General features: G+C 37.3%; 2 protein-coding genes across 2 annotated transcripts; both read left to right on the forward strand.

Annotated features, from left to right (window-relative positions):
• The first annotated feature begins 1,852 nt into the window (after positions 1-1,852).
• On the forward strand, positions 1,853-12,779 carry LOC119727873. The gene is made up of 16 exons (XM_038199949.1): positions 1,853-2,085; positions 3,374-3,917; positions 4,277-4,375; positions 4,603-4,750; positions 5,029-5,085; positions 5,231-5,366; positions 5,579-5,670; positions 6,113-6,220; positions 7,644-8,025; positions 8,916-9,465; positions 9,689-9,787; positions 10,077-10,265; positions 10,631-10,692; positions 11,060-11,245; positions 11,425-11,516; positions 11,715-12,779. The coding sequence occupies exons 1-16, from the start codon at positions 1,868-1,870 to the stop codon at positions 11,828-11,830; spliced, it is 3,078 nt and encodes a 1,025-aa protein (XP_038055877.1). The 5' UTR covers positions 1,853-1,867; the 3' UTR covers positions 11,831-12,779.
• Positions 12,780-17,667: 4,888 nt separating this feature from the next.
• LOC119727374 (octopamine receptor 1-like) lies at positions 17,668-18,745 on the forward strand. The gene has a single exon (XM_038199242.1). The coding sequence runs from the start codon at positions 17,672-17,674 to the stop codon at positions 18,743-18,745; it is 1,074 nt and encodes a 357-aa protein (XP_038055170.1). The 5' UTR covers positions 17,668-17,671.
• Positions 18,746-19,216: the final 471 nt, after the last annotated feature.

Here is a 19,216-nt window from a genome sequence, read left to right on the forward strand (position 1 = left end):
GTAAATTTCTACCAGTAAGTCAGTATTTCATAGTCCAAAATTCACAACGAACTAATCACCACGCGCGCGCCAATCTACATTAATGGAGTTGTTAACGTCATTCTCGCGAGCTAGAAACATTGTTGAATTTTTAATGTTTGACTTGTTTTGACTTTTGGACCGAAAAGTTTTGATTTTGTGACCGAAAAGGTATTTATGAATGGGAATGATATGTGCTTGGTCGATATTAACTATGTTTAAGACTGGTTGGAGTCTGGAATGCTGATAATTACCCTCAATTCAATTTAATTCAAAATACCGTACTTTATTTATCCTTAAAATAGGCAAGTGCTGATAATTGCCCTCGGCTTGGCCTCGGGTAAGCACACATTTATTCCCTTAGTAAAACACAATATTGGTAAATAATCAATAAGATGCTGGTTTTCCTAATCAATAAGATGCTGGTTTTCCTAATCAATAAGATGCTGGTTTTCCTAATCAATAAGATGCTGGTTTTCCTAATCAATAAGATGCTGGTTTTCCTAATCAATAAGATGCTGGTTTTCCTAATCAATAAGATGCTGGTTTTCCTAATCAATAAGATGCTGGTTTTCCTAATCAATAAGATGCTGGTTTTCCTGACTGACGATTGATGGACTTGAGCAGGAGCGTGTTATCAATGCGCATTATTTCCGTGCGCACGCGTACTGCACACGAAGAAGTGTTAACCCTAGATTAAAGGAAACATGCAATATGATTTTTATGTCTGAAATACATTTAAAACAGCTCTCTTGCCATGTTGCTATGACTTTCCACCTCCTTTGTTGCAGTAAAAGGGAGATGTTTCAACATTTTAGTTTTTATGCTAATGTACTTTCCATATTCTTGAGCCAAAGCGTGATGTCATTCAAGGCAGAACAGCATTGTCTCTAGAGCTTTTATTGTGTACAAATATATATCAAACTTTTCTTCATTTTCTTGGACTAAGTTCCACTTTTTACTTGTTTATCATGTTAAACAGCTTGTTTGGACAATAGTAGTGGCCAGTATTTCTTCACAACTTTTTTATGGGTAATTTTGAAGGACTAATTGTTGTACTGTTGACATATTCACTTTTGACAAGGAGTACCTTGTGTGACAAAAGCAAAATGGCGCCGTCTTACATGTATCGATGTAAGGATTTGCTAATCATTGAAAAATTACCACTTTCTTGTCACTTCCAAGGAAAACAAGTATTAAGATCTTGTATGTATCGTTGCAACACATAGCAATGTGCATGAAAACAAGATGAGCTGAATTTCCACTTCATATTTCCTTTTAACAGGGAAAACAAAATCTATTCAATAAAAACTGATAGAAACAGGTGTCAATAGTGCCCTCTGGATAGGGCAATGGCTACGAGCTAGAGTGTGCCACTTGAGTACATGGGTGTGACAAATGTGCGGCATGTACGCTCTTCAGAGCATTCGCATGAAATTAAAGAAAAAGGCAGCGAAAAGGCCATAACGATCCACAGAAATGGCACCGCTGCGCTCTCAATATGCAGATTATAACTTAGGCCTAATCATGCAGGAGCGCTTTAAAGCCTATGATTCTGCCGCTCACTAATAGCAAAATACGCTGCTCCTTAATAAATTAATGAATGTGAGCAGAACATCATTCAGGATCGTGTGGCCATTCATCTCAACCCAACTGACAACCGTGCCAGCATCCCTTTTGTTGACTTTGCACCTGTGAGCTATGGAGCGCATTCTCGTTTACAGATGTCTTGCAGTATCTTATCAACACTTGCAGGTCCTTTATATCAAGTGAGTCGACAGGTAAATTGTCAGAAAATCTTCACTTGACATCGTGAGCCAAGGTACAGAACTGAAAATATTGGCACGACATGGATGACAGAGTGACAGTATTTGGGAAAGACAGCCGTGAAACGATCGGCGCATTAACGGTTATTAGCATGCCCGACGGCAGCACTCCGATGGAGGAAACTCGGCAAGATGAGCACAGTCATCGTACATTCGCTAACCGGTTCCAAGATTTTGGCAACAGTACAACGTTTCATGGTCTCAGCTATGTTATCAACAACAAACACAATGGACCCAGAAGGTAAGATCTTATAATTCCAAATCGAGAGTCTAGATTTTCGATTGTAACTTTATCACCAGGGCGCCTCATAAAGCTTTCCTTTAATTAAACCAACAGTTACTTTGTTTGTTTTTTTCTAAAAACTGAAACTACACTTTGTCAAGATACAGGGTGTCCAAACAAGTACTAAATGGGTCACCTAACCCCTTTTTCAAATTTTGTTCAAAGCACAAACTGGTCAATTGCTTAAAAAAAAAAACCTTTATACGCTTCTCTCCATTTCATTTCATGGCATCTGCTTCGGTATGATACGTTATTTGACAATGTATACCAAATAATTATGTCTTGCCATTTTCGACAACATTTGGATAAAAGGTTTATTTAAATTCAGTAGTCAACAGGTTTTCAAGCCATAAATGGACGTTTCTATGGAATCTCATTTCCCAATTAATTTCTTGCATGGATGCATTTTTCCAATTAAAATCATGCATGAATAACAGACCATCATTTTGGTCTTGCTGTGTAACGTTGATGAATGGCAAACAATAGACATTATGCAGAAAGCATTTAATGCATGTCGGCCGTAGGCTACTCAACGGTATTATGGCCCTAACATAGGTAACGAATTGTACAAATTAAAAGTTGTTTATCATATAAGATAAAAAAAAAGGAATGTTAGAGACAGCTTTCTAAATTTGCAATACTTGAAACAAAAATCTCCCTCGCCTTGAATTTAAACATCTACACCAATATATCTATAGCGTCTTGAATGAACATTTATGTGTACGAGTATGAGTATAAGTAGGCCTACTTTGCCAAACGAGTACGAGACTACGAGTACAAGGCAATTTTTCCACGAGTTTACGAGTATGAGTATACAAGTATTGAAAAATGAACTCGAGTACGAGTACAAGTAGGAACAAATTTCAATGTGTTCACATATTTCAAAGGCTTTTTGCTGTCAAACTATAGGCATTCAAAAAAATGAAGAAGTCTCAAAAACAGTAGAAAGCTGGGTTCGTTTCCTGCATGAAGCGCTTAAATAATTTTGAAATTCTTGCGGGAGACTTTTTGCAAGTGTACGAATACGAGTACGGAAACGCAAAAAAAAAAAAGGTAAATAAGGGGGTCTATATATTAAGTTCTGAAATTGGTCCATTGTTGACATTGCAAACGCACAGCAATTCACGTTATTTGACTTGTTTTCACTATATAACACAGTGGTCTTCTCTGTGCTAATTATATAGACCAGTCGTGTTAAAGAGAGATTTATTTTCTAATATTTCTTTTCTTTTTGATTACGTTTCAGATTGTTGTGGTTTGTGATCGTAGTAGCCATGTCAACCTATCTCATTTACAGTGTCACATTTTCAGTCATTACTTATTTCAACTACCCCATCACCAGTGCCATCTCCATCAACTACGTGGACAACATCACCTTCCCTGCTGTTACTCTTTGTAATTTCAACCAATTCCGCCGATCTGCACTGAATACTGGTCAGTTAAAAGTCCTTAGTGATATCTATGGACATAATCCCCCAGAGGAAATCGACTTTACACCATTTGATGGAAGTCAAAACATTGATTTCAATGAAAATAATTTAAAAGAAATCTCCCATCATCTGGATACAATGTTGATCGATTGCAAATGGAAATCTTCTCAGAAATGCACGGTTCAGAATTTCACCAGTCGATTCACTGATCATGGCCTCTGCTTCACCTTCAATGATCCTAAGGATGTCGCAGAGGGATTAGAAGTTAGTAATGCTGGGAGGAATGATGGATTGTTCCTACGACTGTTTGCTGAGACTAATGAGTACGCATTCGGTGAGAATACTGCGGCTGGCTTTAGGGTAAGTGAAAGCCAACACATTGAGACCAAGTCACCCGACATGTCTACCGACAGGCAACATGCAAAACAACCAACTTTCGAATGTTTATACTGTACTCAAAATAAACGGTAATTACCAACACTTTTAAAACACCAATATTTGAAGAGATAAACATTGCAGAATAGAATTCAGTTTGCTAGTCGGTGCCACGTGACCATAAAATACAATTTTGTTATTAGGTGTGACACGGTCTTCAAAGTAACCCAACACGCAGACGGTTTCCAACCAGACATCCTTGAATTCTTTCTCATTAAGCAGCTAACTGAAAGTAAAATGAACATGATTCCAGAGATTTACCTTTTTCTTCGTATTCTTCACAGATTCTGCTGCATTCCCAAGGTCTCATGCCACTTGTGAAGGAACTTGGAATCTCTGTGTCTCCAGGCTTCGAGTCGTCTATTGCTGTCAGGAAGCAAGTGGTTTGTATCATGATCAAACCTTCAAGAACCAATCAATCCTCCCTGCCATTCCTAAACACAATAAATCAAAGCAATTTTACGCCACTATTTATGCACACACCATGACAAATATATTTCAATTATAACACTACCCTCGCAATATTTAAATACCCAAGTCCGATAATGGTAACACATTGTTTGCAAGCATTTTAATGACCTTGATTTTTTTATTGATTTTTTATTTTCAGTTTCAGAATCTCCGTTGGCCTTACCGGTCGAACTGTACGTCGTCTCAGTTGAGGCATTCTACAACTTACTCTGTACCGACCTGTAAATACGAATGCAAGATCAAGTATATCGCGGAAAAATGTGGTTGCCGTGACTACAGATGGCCAGGTAAATAATACACCTGTTTTTATTATCAAGTTTTGGAGAACAAATCCAGAAAAATTACCCCAAAATAGAAAACGTGCTTTCTTCTCGAATTTCATTAAAAAATGGGCAATCATTCCATGTTTTCCTTGACAAAATTCAAACTGTGATTTGGTTTAATTGGTATACTTGCTTAATCGCAGCCTGCTTCCAATCGTATCCCTAGATTTCAATTCGGCTAGTTGTTTCAATCTTTTCGTATACAATAATTTGTATGCAATCAAATGTTTCAACCATTACAGGTACGGTGCGTTTTTGCCAACCGTTGGAGCATTTCAATTGCATCCACAAGTACGAAGGTGAACACAATTATTATTGTTTCAATTATTTACATGATAGTTGGCTTTAGTCGTTATATTTTGAAGTTACTACAGGGTCCCACTTGCCGATCATGATATCCATTTCATTGTCGCTTTCTTGTCATTTTCATTTTTTCTCTTCAAGTTGAATACCAGTTGCAAGAGAAGTATCGTGACTGTCATTGTCCTGTATCGTGCAAGTTGACAACATATGACAGTCGTATTTCTATCGCTTACTGGCCATCCCATGTTTTGCCTAACCAAAGCCTCAACTATACCAGGTAACGTATACTTCGATGACTTCTCATGCCCTGCCGTGTGTTTATCAAGATTGACTTTATCAGTCTTTGTGGTCTTGCAAAATTAAAAGAAGAAGTCTCATGTCTATAAGAAGTGTCCGAGGTTTATTACGACCGAAATGATGGCCATGCTATTTTTCAAAACATTAAATGCAAATGAATGATTTGTATCTCGTTCATTCTTCATTTCCAAGGAATAACTATCTGGACGTGTACATATTCTACGAAGAACTTATGTATGTGAATATGGAGCAAAAGGGCGCGTACGATTCGTACGCTTTGCTGAGTAAGTTTGCGAATCCTTAATATTAAACGCTTGTCCGATGACTTTGTTCTTTACTTTATTGCCCTCGGTTCCGCACTGCCCCTTGAGAGGATATTGCTAATATCAATCAATTCGCCTTGTCAAAGTCCAACAGTCATTTCAACTTAAGTCATCATGTAATCACCTCTCAAGTTGGAAACAAACAGACCTTGGCATGGAGAGTTCTGAAAGGATATATCTAGCTAAAAGCAGCTCATTGAAAATGTTGGTTATAATTGCATAAGACTAATCGTTAACTAATTTGTTAACCCAAAGAGCACAGCCAACTCAGCTCAAAATAAAAATAAAATAAAAGTGTAATTTTGTGAACGGAAGAATAATTACGAATCCAAAATCTTGAAAGTAACTTCTTGTTTCCTTGTTTTCATTTTGGGTTTTTTGATGTTTTTGAATCGTGTCCTAGGCGGTGTAGGAGGTTACATGGGACTATTGTGTGGTATGAGTCTTATCACCGTGGCGGAATGGGCAGACTTCATTTTCATCTCACTGCTTCATAAATTCAAACCACGAAAGGAATGAATTTTGAAGATTGGATTGGACGTGTTTGCTTCTTACGAATGATTTTCTGGAGAGATGTGCGAGAAAGTATTGCCAAATTTGAGCCTAAAAGTAAACTGAAAAGAATCGAACAAAAACTACAAAAGAATAATTATGTGACGAATTGGTATGAATTTTAAAGAAACTGTATAATATTTACTTATATTTCATTCGTGCGATTCTCAAAATATAAATCTTAAGAAATTTGCTTTGTACTTGTAAGATTTCTGATATCATCTGAGATTATCTCTTTTGCTGTACGTATTGATGCCATTAAATTTATCGTATTATCGAGTCGGTTGAGGGCGATAGCCAACACTTTTATTCTCAGAAATCTCAAACTATCCCTCGCCAATGGAGTGTTATATAAGTCTTTCGACAAATGTCATGAGCCCTCAAATGAGAATACGAAATATATTATAAAACATCAAACTTTTTTATTGAATATATTGCTACCTTTAATTATAAAATGAGAGAGATCCAAGGAGGGCAATGACTTTTACTAAACAAATAGCAATCAAGAGTAAGTTTAAATTGATATTGATTTCTGCAAGAATGTAAATTAAATTGAAGGTGCTCTCGATCTTGAAGTAATTGCTTTGTGATTAGATTAACCGATGGTTGTTATCTTTCATGAGAGTGGTTGAAAATCAGTGGTTGAAGCCTGAAGGTAATGTCAAGATTGAACACGCGACCTCCAGTTTTAGTGTCTTACATTATTTGGCTCTATTATTATAGTCATCCACCTTGTGCGTCAGACCATTCAATTAACTATCTCGATGAGGTCAAATGCATTACCTGTTGCTTAATGAATAAAAGCCATCGAGAAATCATGCTCGTAATTTTTTTTTTTCAAATGTTAAAAGAAAATAATAATAACCGAAACTCTAGTACCGAGCACATTCAGAAACACAAAAGAAAGGTTAAGTTTATAAGATATTTATTGATCCACTTTACGTATTACTTTCAATGAAGTAAATCTAGTATAGTAATAAAGAAATTCGTATTGAATTACACATCTACATTCATGTTGTAATGTGAAATCTAATGATGAATAAAGTATCCGTTATAGCGTAATAAAATAGAATGAAATGCAGAAAAATGTAAAGGAGCCATATTCCTTTAAATTATATGCTACATTAAAATGTACGGGATGCTGTTGTACCCTGAGTAAACGTTTCGTGCCACGAAGTAGGTAGGCATACAATTATATCTCCTACTCCTTCTATAATTATAGTCATTCACCTTGCGCATCAGATCAATCAATTAACGATCTCGAGGAGGTCAAACGCATTACCTGTTGCTTATTGAATAAAAGCTCCTTGTTTACTTTGAGGATGAGGATATATGGCCCGTCATTCATCATTGTGGTCAGTTGGTCATAACTGGAGCGTAAGCGCAGAACGTATACAAAGACAAGAGACATTTGTTTTCCTCTAGTGATTTTTTTAAATTTTATTACGCCGAGATTGCCTTCAATCTTCTTCAAAAGTACATCATTGTAATAACCAATATGTATGCTTGGAGAGAAAATACGGTAACTCCAGACCGTTTGGAGGACAAAGATTCTATTTTCTCCAGCGGTAGCCATGATTTCAACATTAGATCCACCATAATTGACGTAGATGTTAAGGAGACGAACAAGACCAAGCGACGATGTACAACCTGTAATGAGACTGACACTCGTTCATTTGCTGAAAGATTCCGAGATTTTGCAAGCAGTACAACCTTCCACGGAATCAGCAATGTGACCAATAACAAACATAATGGATACAGAAGGTAAGATTTAAAAATGTACATTTTAAATTTTTATAGAGGCAAGGTTACCTTTAAGCACAAATGGTGGACTTGATAAATTTAATAATGGTTTAAATGCAGAAATTCAATGTATTTCTTCATCTTATCAATGAAAGATTCATAATCAAGTCACTCTGTAAAATTATATCCAAATTATAATGACTCTTTATTTTAACCGTTTGTAATCCAAATAAAACTTAATTCAAACACCTAACAACACATTACACCTGATTTTTCAATACATTATATTCATATGTTGTTGTTTTATGCAATGATTTCAGTTTCGAAATTTATACACCGTTAGTTTAATCTTATTGCTAGGCCAAGAGCAACTCAAACTAGGAAGATCAGAAAACAACAGAACTTAAGTCTTAAAATTATAGTGGCAGAGGATATGTTTGTATTTATATTATGAAAGATATGTAGAGGGGAAACCAGATTGAGGTGAGGCATTGCAGTGCCTCACCTCAACCTGGTATCCCAGACAACGTTTAATATTGCAGTGCAATAATAAGCGGTAATTATACAGCAACCCAACAAAGGTTCATTACCAACTCACGGTAAAGCTTTTAAGGAATTAAAGTCAACATCGTATTCCATTAGTCGCCTAGATACGAAATGGAAAGTGTGTTTACAAAATTAACATACAAAAGACAGGGAAGACAAGATCACTCATCGCAAAATTGATAACTTGAATAATTGAAACTTCATAAAGTAGTTGAGACTAATTTTTCGTTCGTATTAAGCTCTAAGCGAAAAGGTAGGCCATTATGTTTGTGCCCAAAACGCCCACCATCCAACCACGCCCTTCTCTTTCTGGTTTTTTTTTTTAAGCTTTATGAAACTGATTTCATAATTTTTCTCTAATTCAGAATTATTTGGACGATGGTTGTGCTCGGTATGACATCATGGCTCATCACCAGCATTACACAAACAATGATTGAGTATTTCCAATATCCAATCAGCAGTGTCATCTCCATCAACTACGTAGAAAACATAGCATTCCCGGCCGTTACTCTCTGCAATTTCAACCAGTTCAAAAAATCGGAGTTACTCAAGGGCCACGCAGAGGTGCTTCAAAAGATTTTCGGACCTGATCCACAAGTTGAAGTTCTTGACGTGAATATATCTGATATTCCAGCCTTTGATCGGGAAACATCGGAGGAAATCTTCGCTGGCATGTCCCATCAATTGGAAGATATGCTAGAAGAATGCACATGGAAGAGTAGCGAGAAATGCACGGCCCAGAATTTCACCCTTCGATTCACTGATCATGGTATTTGCTTCACCTTCAATGATCCAGATAATGCCTCAGAATTATTGCAAGTCAGTAATGCTGGGAGCAGGAATGGCTTGTTCCTACGACTATATGTTGAAACTGATGAGTATACATTCGGTGAGAATACTGCGGCTGGCTTTAAGGTACGTTAGACTCCTTGTAATGATACTTTCGGAATTTTCAGAACATTACTTTTAATTTAAGCATCACAGCTTTAATATCAACAATGACTTTCCGCACGCGCACTAACATCAGATTCCGATTTGTTACGGTGATTGAACCTTGAAAAAAAAAGTATACGTAATTTGTGAACTGCGTTAATAACTTGAGTGTAAAATTCTAGAATCTCATTTTTTTTTTTGACAGATGCTGCTTCATCCTCAAGGCGTAGTACCTCTTGTCAAGGAACTCGGTTTCTCTGTGTCTCCAGGGTTCGAATCCTCAATTGCCGTTAGACAAACTCTTGTGAGTATAAAAATAAAATTATATTTGTATTGCAAACAACCCGTCAAGGGTTTGTCAAATTATATCGGACGGTGATCTCCGGACAAAATGGTCCTTTGAAGTCCATAGCCTTGCACGAGTGGGACTCGAACCCACGACCTGCTTACTACCAAATACGTCTTTACTGATTCCTGAATCATACTGAACATTTCCAGAAACACTTAATTCTTTTCTGATGCAAATTGTACAGCTTGTTTATCTAGTGTATGATTTAAGAATAATCGAGGAATGTGTTGTTTTGTGGTTTCAGGTGAGAAGTTTACAGCTGCCGTATAAATCCAACTGTACTAAATCAAAACTGACATATTCCAGCACATACACGGTACCGTCCTGTCGATATGAGTGTAAGGTCAAGTATGTCGTGGACAAGTGCGGATGCCGTGACTACAGGTGGCCAGGTATTACTAAGTTGCTAGCATTTGTCTTGAGTCTTACAGGTGTAATCTAGAAAGACTTTCCTTCACTAGTATCCAAAACACTACTTCAATTTCAGATCGAAAGTCAGAAATATACACTCTATCCTGCACGGATGCGCGTGCAGCATTTGCGCTTAATTTGTGATCTAAAAAAAAAATCAGAACACGTGGGGGAGAGAAAATCGTCAGAGCCGATATCCACCAAAGAAATTACAGTAGCTGTGCGGTAGCAACATGACCTCATCGATGAGGTCAGGTCTCCTGTCTATCCTTATTCTTATTCATATCCAATATCTTGTTCCAGCCTATCAGATGCGGTCGGGCATCTAATATCATTTTGTTTCTAGACTCATTGCATTGTTTGAATGTGTTTATTTTCTCTAATTAGGTCCAGCGCCTATCTGCGCGCCACAGCAGCAAGTTGATTGCGTGTATCCACAGGAAGGTCAGGTCATTCATATATTTTATAAAGTGCTATTTTACAAAGCTATTTCTTCGAACTCTGTTACGATCAAAATAATACAGCTTGCAAGTACACAAACGAAAGTGTAAGAAGCCTACACAAACAAAAGTGAGGATGTTTGATTTTGTCGTCACTGTATAAAATAACTGCACCATTTTCACAAATTACTTTCAAATCAATTCAATTCAGCATGATTTTATTAGAAAATCACGAATGTCAGCCACAGCTGACTTGCACGTGATGTACATAAAAAAAAGGGATATTTAAAAAAGAAATTAGGTGACAATTTGTGCCTCGATAATATTAAGTCCTTCCGTTTTTGTCATCTTGTGATTGTGGTTGGCCTTAATGTAGCCCTTTTTCACGTTTTAACTTATCCCCTGTTTTAGTCGAGTTTCAGCGACAAAACATCCAATGCACTTGCCCTGTTTCCTGCGAAACGACGACGTATGAGACTCGGATTTCTCTTGGCTTCTGGCCGGCCGGTCACGTGACTGACTTTTTGGAATCGTCTTTAAACATGACAGAGGAACATGTCAGGTGCGAAGCTTTCTTTAAACAATAATGGAGAAATCTCAGGTCAGATGGCATCCCTTTGTGTTTCTTTTATTTCTTCAAATTCTGTTTTACCTTTACAATCTCAACGTTGTGTTTAATAAGGGCAGTTCATTTTTCAAGGATTCATTGATATCAATATTTTTTTTTCATTCGAAAAACAGGAAGAACTACCTGGATTTATACATCTTCTTTGAAGAACTGATGTACGTGGAAATCGAGCAAAAAGGGGCATATAGTGTAGCCACACTGCAAAGTAAGTATCGATTCATTACGAGGCGGACATGCCATCTCACTAATTTTCAATGGGCCATCATAGTAACAAAACTACCTGAGCATTAAATATAATTTAAGAGTCATTGCCTTGTCAGACACTTATTTCAAGTTGATTTGACTTGGATTTTTTTCCGGTTAGGCCTACTTAATTTTGTTTTCGTTTATCCGTGGTATACAGGTAACATAGGAGGTTACATGGGACTACTTTGTGGCATGAGTCTGATAACTTTGATGGAATGGGCTGATTTCACTCTGGTTTCAATCATCCGGAAGTGCCGATCAAGTAAGAAGTAATCGAGTCCGGTGGAGTATGATATTATGAGAATGACTTTAAGAGACTTGTCAAATAAACTATATAGGCCCTACCTTTCTTTCTTTGATGAATGTTAGGCCAAAGATAGAGCCTACTGAAATGAAACTGAAAAATGTAGTCTAGATGGTTTATGATTTATCAATGTTTATTATGAAAATATCTGATTGTTGGATTATCATAATAGATGAATGGTCGAACTATGGATCGAGTTGTCATGTCATTATAAGGCTGATATATTAAAGGAAGCTTATACTAAAAGAGGCTATAACCTCAAATTGTTGGTTTCATCATTAGAAATAGATCTGCATCTTCAAAAACTAACCGTAGTTGAGAAAATATTATTAAATAATTTACGAGTATTATCACTTTGAAGTCTTAATCAGATTAATGTAACTAAAAACGTTTATGAGTGTGATCGTGTGTCGTTTTTAATTAGAAGCATAAGTTACTTGGACAATTTTTGACTGAGATCCAAAAAATATATAAATACACTAATACGAAGCTGTATTTCATGCGGCTGTGGACGGCAAACTCAGTGTAGTAGAGAAAATCAACACCTCATCGATTATGATTTAATTTACAGAGTATTTGGTTATTTCTCTGATGAAAAATTTTTCAAATTAATTCTCATTAAATTAATGGCTCCATATTTTTGTTAATGGATATAAATTATGAAACTCTTGAGTCGTATATGCACGTAAGCACAAAATATTTTAGTTTTTAAAATATAAGGTCGGCTCGAAGGACACATTTTCAGTGTTTTTATGGCTTAGAATTGTAACCCAAAGTCATTCAATTATAATTCACTAATATATTCATTTCTACGCACATTTAAAAACTGGTGGAAATAAATAGCGCCACCAATAACGAAGGCGTTCGTTTCTTATTATGTTGCACGCCACGTTCGTGCATAACATGCACATGGATCTTCAGAAGAAAACAAAAATGGGTTAATAAAAGACATAGTTCCAGAACAATGCCAAGCTAATTCCGAGTTTTCTTTTACTTGGTACTGTGAAAATCGTCTTTTATCCATGAAATTGTGCTGTGCAGATGCGGACTTAGAGACGAGTTGAGTCTCGAGACAAGTCGGAATTGTCGACCGACTGCCTTTTCTGATTAATTAATATCTCATTCAAAACAACGCTTTGCAGGATTAATAATTAAATTAAAAAGGAGTTTTGTGGATACTATAAAATCATGAAAAAGCGACAATGTGTTCCGACAGTGTGAAAAGATATCAAGAAAACGCTCTTGTTGGCGATGCTCGCACGCTGCACAAACAGTTATCATCAAGCACGCCCTCTGGCAGATGCCGACAAGTGCCCTCCACAATTCAATAACGGTTTTCGGTATAGTACAGTGGAAAATACTCAGACTTTAACTGAGACTAACAACTCATGACACTGTCTCCTATTCAGCTTGCTTTGTTTGGACTCTTTGTAGTGATGACGGCGTTGGGCAGGTATAGTCCCTGCTAGACTTTAACACAATCCAAAATTGAAATTTTAAGAGGCAACCCTGCAACACATCTGCAGCAACAGTGGACAAATTATATCGGCTGCATGGATGTTTTCGGTCGACTTAAAATCTTCACTCCTTCATAGGCAATCTCGGTCAAGCGTCAACAAGTGTTGTGAACATGTCCTCAGGGAAAACTGTCTGCAAACAAGCTGACTTAAGAAAAGGAATTGCCGAGTAAAGGTAAGGTTACATTATAGTCATTTGATATTTTTGTAGTGTGTGGACTGAATCAAATTATCTTATTCGATTTCCTATGTTTTATGTTATGGTTTTGGTGGACAAAGATATTGAGCCGTTGCGCAGGACATTTTTGTGCACTGAATATTGCCATTTTTAATGGTCATATAGGAATTTCTTTAGAGGACGGGTCCTATCTACATATAATAATACTGATATGGCTAATTATTAATTTACATTTTCATTACCACAGATTTTTTTTTCCCTTCTCTTAATCCATATGACAACAATTGTAAAGCTCCAAGTACCGTCAAATAATCTATGATAAAAAGCAACCTTATCATAATTATTGACTAATCTAAGCAATATTATGTTTGTGAAATCTCATGGTGTACTCAGAGTACACAGTATCACTTTCAAACATCCACAGACACTTGATATTTGTACAGTTGCACCCTCTTTTATGCAAACAACATGGTAATAACGTGAAGCATATCTGTTACTCAACATGGAACTGTCGAGTTACTCTTGTAGGTGGAAGCAACTACTATCGTGCGTGTGGGGTAAAACTGAAGCTACAACAAATCAATAAATACAATTCACCTTATCAAGAAATTTTAGTCAATTATTACGCTACAAAGCATATTTGTATTCTTTATTATTTTCGGAATATTCAGCGTTTTGTGGTGTCTATGAAATTTACGCTAAGTCAACTGTCTTACTTTTATGCAGCCTGTCTTCTTAAATATCAAATCTAAAATGCTAAACCTTGATTTTTTCGGTTCAGAGTGATTTACTATAAATATATCACTTTCTGGTTTTGATGCCACAACTGATCTAGACTCATTATGAATTTACCGAGACTGATCGCACCCTGAAGTAATTCATATAATCATGCGTGCACAAGTGACATCCCAAGACGATGTACGGAAATGAACCATGACACCAAGTTATCAGCTTGTTACTTGAGCGTGATAATGTCAAGACAAGGTAGATTTACTTGTCATCGTCTTACAAGACTTGTTATTGTCTGGTTAAAAAAAAACGGGTCTTGACTAGCTTGTCAGCAAATTAAAACAGAAGTAAATGACAGTTTCTTATTTGAAATCAGAAAATCGTAAAAGCACAAAAAGGGGTCGGAATTTTTAAAGCCTTAAATCACACTCACATCTGAAGGCACAGAGCATCTGTCTCCCATTTGGACGAAATAATTAACCAAAAAACTGACTCCAACACGAAAAAGGGAAAGCATTGAAAATGAATTAACTTCGTGGATGTTTAAAAAGAACTGGTGAGAAAATAATAACGTCGCGTGCCTCACTGAGTGGCAGATTGATGACAATTGCATGGGGCTGCTGAGGAACTTCAGCAAAATTCAAGGACATACTTCGAGACAATTCTCAAGACGTTTCATGGAGACGTCAAGGATGAATGTTAAGGATCACTGAGCTGTAAATCATGAGTGTTCAATATCCTTACCTTGCACATGTTTTCTTTTCTTCAGCGATACAACCCCTTTTAAAAGGCATTATCTTCGACAACCCTAGCTTGAAATTATCAATCAATATACCGAATCATTCCGTGCTATACACTTCGCTGGTTTTAATAGCATAACCAGAGAGAAAAAAATAATGACTGAAGAATTGTGCGCAGATGATTTACTACAAATTCAGATTTCTAGTTTTAAAATGCGAAAAGCAAGCAACTAAAACTTGCATTACATTCATATCAAAACAACATGGTGCCTCGTAATTCTGAAAATTTTATGGGCACATTGAAAAGTAAATTAAGAGCTCCAGCTTGCGAATTGCTCGTATAACATCACCAATTTGCCGTCCATAACAAAAATAGGATTCATATTTCAAACATTAGCTTTCTCGGAAGAGAAGTGTGTGTTTATTTTGTATTATTATTATTGCTAATGGAAAGCGTACGTATATAAACTATATACACCTTTCTTCATCATTTTTGTTTCCATTGTGACAAATTATAACTTTGAGCAATTAGACGTCTGCATGAACTTGCGATAAATTATTATGCAATACGTCCTGTAACACTACCGATAACGGACTATTGACAACACCGGACAAAATACTGTAAAAACGGCCACAGGTCGGCAAATTACCCCTGCGTACAACTACAATAAATTGAAACGAGATCCGGCTTGTTTTCACTCCTCGATAACTGAATGCACGAATCTGAAGTGCAATGTACACCATGTGTATCAGTATCAATTGCTTTCATGATGTTGTGTTTTACGTCTTGTCATCAAACACTGAAGCTAATTAGAGTGTAAGTTAATATATCACAGCGCCGGTCTGAGCGCTGCTCGGACCCCTTGATTAAAAAGGCTTCTCTCTGCACCATTCAGAGTTTCAGACCGGGAAAATTCTCATCGACAAAATGGTTTCATAAAATACCCTTTTACCACAAATTACTGCATGGTTTTAAGTTTAAAATTTTACAGAACAAAATGTATAGTAATAGAGTGCGTTTTACAATCGTTCCATGTCATGTATTACTTTCGACGGTGAACAACGATATTTGTATAATCCATAGACTCTTAGATAATGAAGAATCTTCTTTGATTGGGCAGAGAGTCACTGCAGCTTCATCTTGCCTGCAAATCTTCCCAATTTAGGTCGATCAATTTAGTTTCGTGACTTGTTTGGACCAGAATTACGAAATTGACATCTAATTTTAATGCCAAAAAGCTTGCATTTCTATAAGAGGGAGGGGTGGCAAGCAGTATGATAAATACTTGCTTTGTACATTGAATTAATGGTATCGACTCATACAATTCATATACTGCCAAGACTGTATTATTAATGTGGTATCTAAATTAAACAACACTCGTTCAAAATGGATACCACACGATGTTGTTGGTTTTTGGAGTGTATGCTAATTAGTCTGCACCGCCATCATGCTTGGATTCAAAACTCAATCATGCACTATCAGCAGATATTAAATGTCAACTCTGAGGAAGCAAACTAATTGTTTTTTTGTGTCCACCAACAGGATGATCCAAGCAGGTGGGATGTCAGTTCAAGAGGGATATTGATGAGTAGTAGGAGGATACAATAACTATCTTCATCCTGACTACTCCAAGTGATGAACCTCAGACACGTCTGCCTCCCATGTTCAGTCAACAGATGTACAGCTGTGCAAGGTGGTACCATAGCTACGCACCATTAACGCTTCCCTGAAGATTCTCTCTCTCTCGCCATCTCACGTGACGTCACACACGACATGTGCTTTTGCAGCAAGTGCTCTGTTGATTCTGTTGTCAGGGAAGTGGCGAGGGATGATGAGTGAGAGTTCTGATTTGGTAATGTACCCAGCTTGGGCGGATGCATTTCAGAAATCGGATTTGGTTTTGCAATGCACTTTATTTCCAATTTTGATCACGTTGGAGCAGGAGCTGTTTTCCACAGATTGAATATCCGAGGTTTTCTTCAAAACCTCTTCCTACTCGGGTCCAGTAGTCTTGGGATCTGTAGGCCATGTGCTGCGGTGACATTTGATGATTGATGATTTGCTCCCTAATTCCTCGTCTGAGTTATTTCCGGTAAACACTGATTGTTATCTATCAGCTGAAGTTGACAAAGCCATTAAGATTTTCATCACCAAAGGTCGAAGTCGAACGACAACTGGAGGGATTACTGCTGATGACTGCGCGCTTTCAACAAACTACAGAAAAAGCAAAAGCTGATATAATTGAAAACATGCCGATGTGCTAAATGTTGTTCACTTCTCTACCAACGACTTTAGTGTGTAGCAACGACGCAAAACGAAAAGACGGAGAAACACCACTTCCTTCAAAACGTATCGTTCGATGCCAACAAACGACAACCATCGCAAGCTTATCAAGCGCGAGGACAAATTATTAAAATGAAATTGACCAATATGTTGGAGGATGGACAAACTAAGTAGATGGAATGTTTGTCTTCTGTCGTGTACTGCCAAAAATCTGCGAAATAGAATTATCGGGAGTTCCATGGCAGAAGAGAATGATTAACACAACATTTTGACTGACACGTTGGTTGAACCAAATGTATGTGATCACTCCGTCGCCACTCTTGCTATTCAGCATTGATTGATCTCTGAATGATAAAGAAGATATGTGTTCGAATATGTACGGTAATCTAACATGTTATGACGATTTAGCTGCCAGATACATACAAGCTTTCTTCAGCAGCACTAACACAGTTTTGATTATATGCGGTAACACACTTGCACTTGTAGTTGTTTATCGAACGAAAGCCCTTCAAGATGCCGCCTTCTGTTTCCTGATGAACCTTGCTCTAAGTGACCTCTTATTGGGTGTAATCAGTCAACCTCCTTCCCTGTACTATGCCATTACTTGCCATTGGCCAGGCGGTGAGGATGGATTTTACTGCCAATTTGTTGGTTTCTGTATTTGTTTACTGTGCTCTGTTTCCATCATATCACTTGGCTTGGTCAGTTATGAACGATACCATTACACAGTCCATCCATTCAGACACATTGCCAAGTTTACTTTCCGTCGATCTTTTTATGCATGCGTTATTGTGTGGTTATATTCTGCTGTTGCATCCGTTTTCCCTGTAGTTGGTTTGTGGAATGGCGTGGGGTTACAGCCTTATAATGCACTCTGTAATATTCAATGGGAGGAAGAACCCATCTACATGTGGGCGATGGTTTCTGGTGTCTTGTTTCCATCCTGGGCATTGATCGTTTTCTCGTATTTCCGCATTCTGAAAGTTGCGCGTAAAGCTCGTAAGATCGACGCTATTAGACACCAAATAACCCTTGGTGCATCGGTCTCAAACATTGACAGGAACATCCCAACATGTTCAGCTGGTGTTGTTATAGATAATGATGACAGTACAATCAGTACGATTAGGTTGGGGGCATCAACAAGGTCTCGGAAACATCGACCGACTTTGAAGAAAACAATGAAAAGTAACAAATGTACGTTGACTGTCAGTCTATTGGTGGGGACTTTCATAGTTTGTTGGACTCCTTACGTCATCGTCAACGTCATCCAGGCCATACGGTGTACACCCAATCCGTTCGCAGCCACTGCGTTTGCGCAATGGATGTGTATCTTCAACAGCGCTTGCAATCCACTCATTTATGGACTGACTAACAAAACCTTTCGGGAAGGAGTCGGCAAGTTAATGCAAAGATTCAGATGTTGGAGTCAAGTTTGAATCTGTATACCGTGCAAGAAAACGTCACAATTTCACTAACTAAAAATACCGCTTTGTATGTTATAAGCACTTGTTCAGAGTACGATTTAATTACCTGGGAAGGTAATTCCCTACTCAAATGGGTCATCATCGTTTACATATTTCCAATAAGGCTTCACTGTTGTCGTGTTAGAATTTCAGTGATCGTCTTTATCGCAAATGTCAAGCAAATGTATAGTATTCTTTTGAAACATACGTCAAAAGTTTGAGGATGTACTCAATTGTTGATTAAAAAAAAATGTATAAATTATTGTGTATTTTGTGAATGTACCCAAAAAAGTGACTTCAAGCACACTCTTGTTCATGGGTTAATATTGGCACAATGTTAAGTCTACCCACGTAGACTTTCACCCCAGACGGTGATATTTTCACATGTTGCCAAGGATTTTAATGGCTTGTCCGCCTTCTTGCTCCCACGTAGACTTTCACCCC

This window comes from Patiria miniata, unplaced genomic scaffold (assembly GCF_015706575.1).
Source record: "Patiria miniata isolate m_02_andy unplaced genomic scaffold, ASM1570657v1 HiC_scaffold_20, whole genome shotgun sequence".
Classification (NCBI taxonomy): Eukaryota; Metazoa; Echinodermata; class Asteroidea; order Valvatida; family Asterinidae; genus Patiria; species Patiria miniata.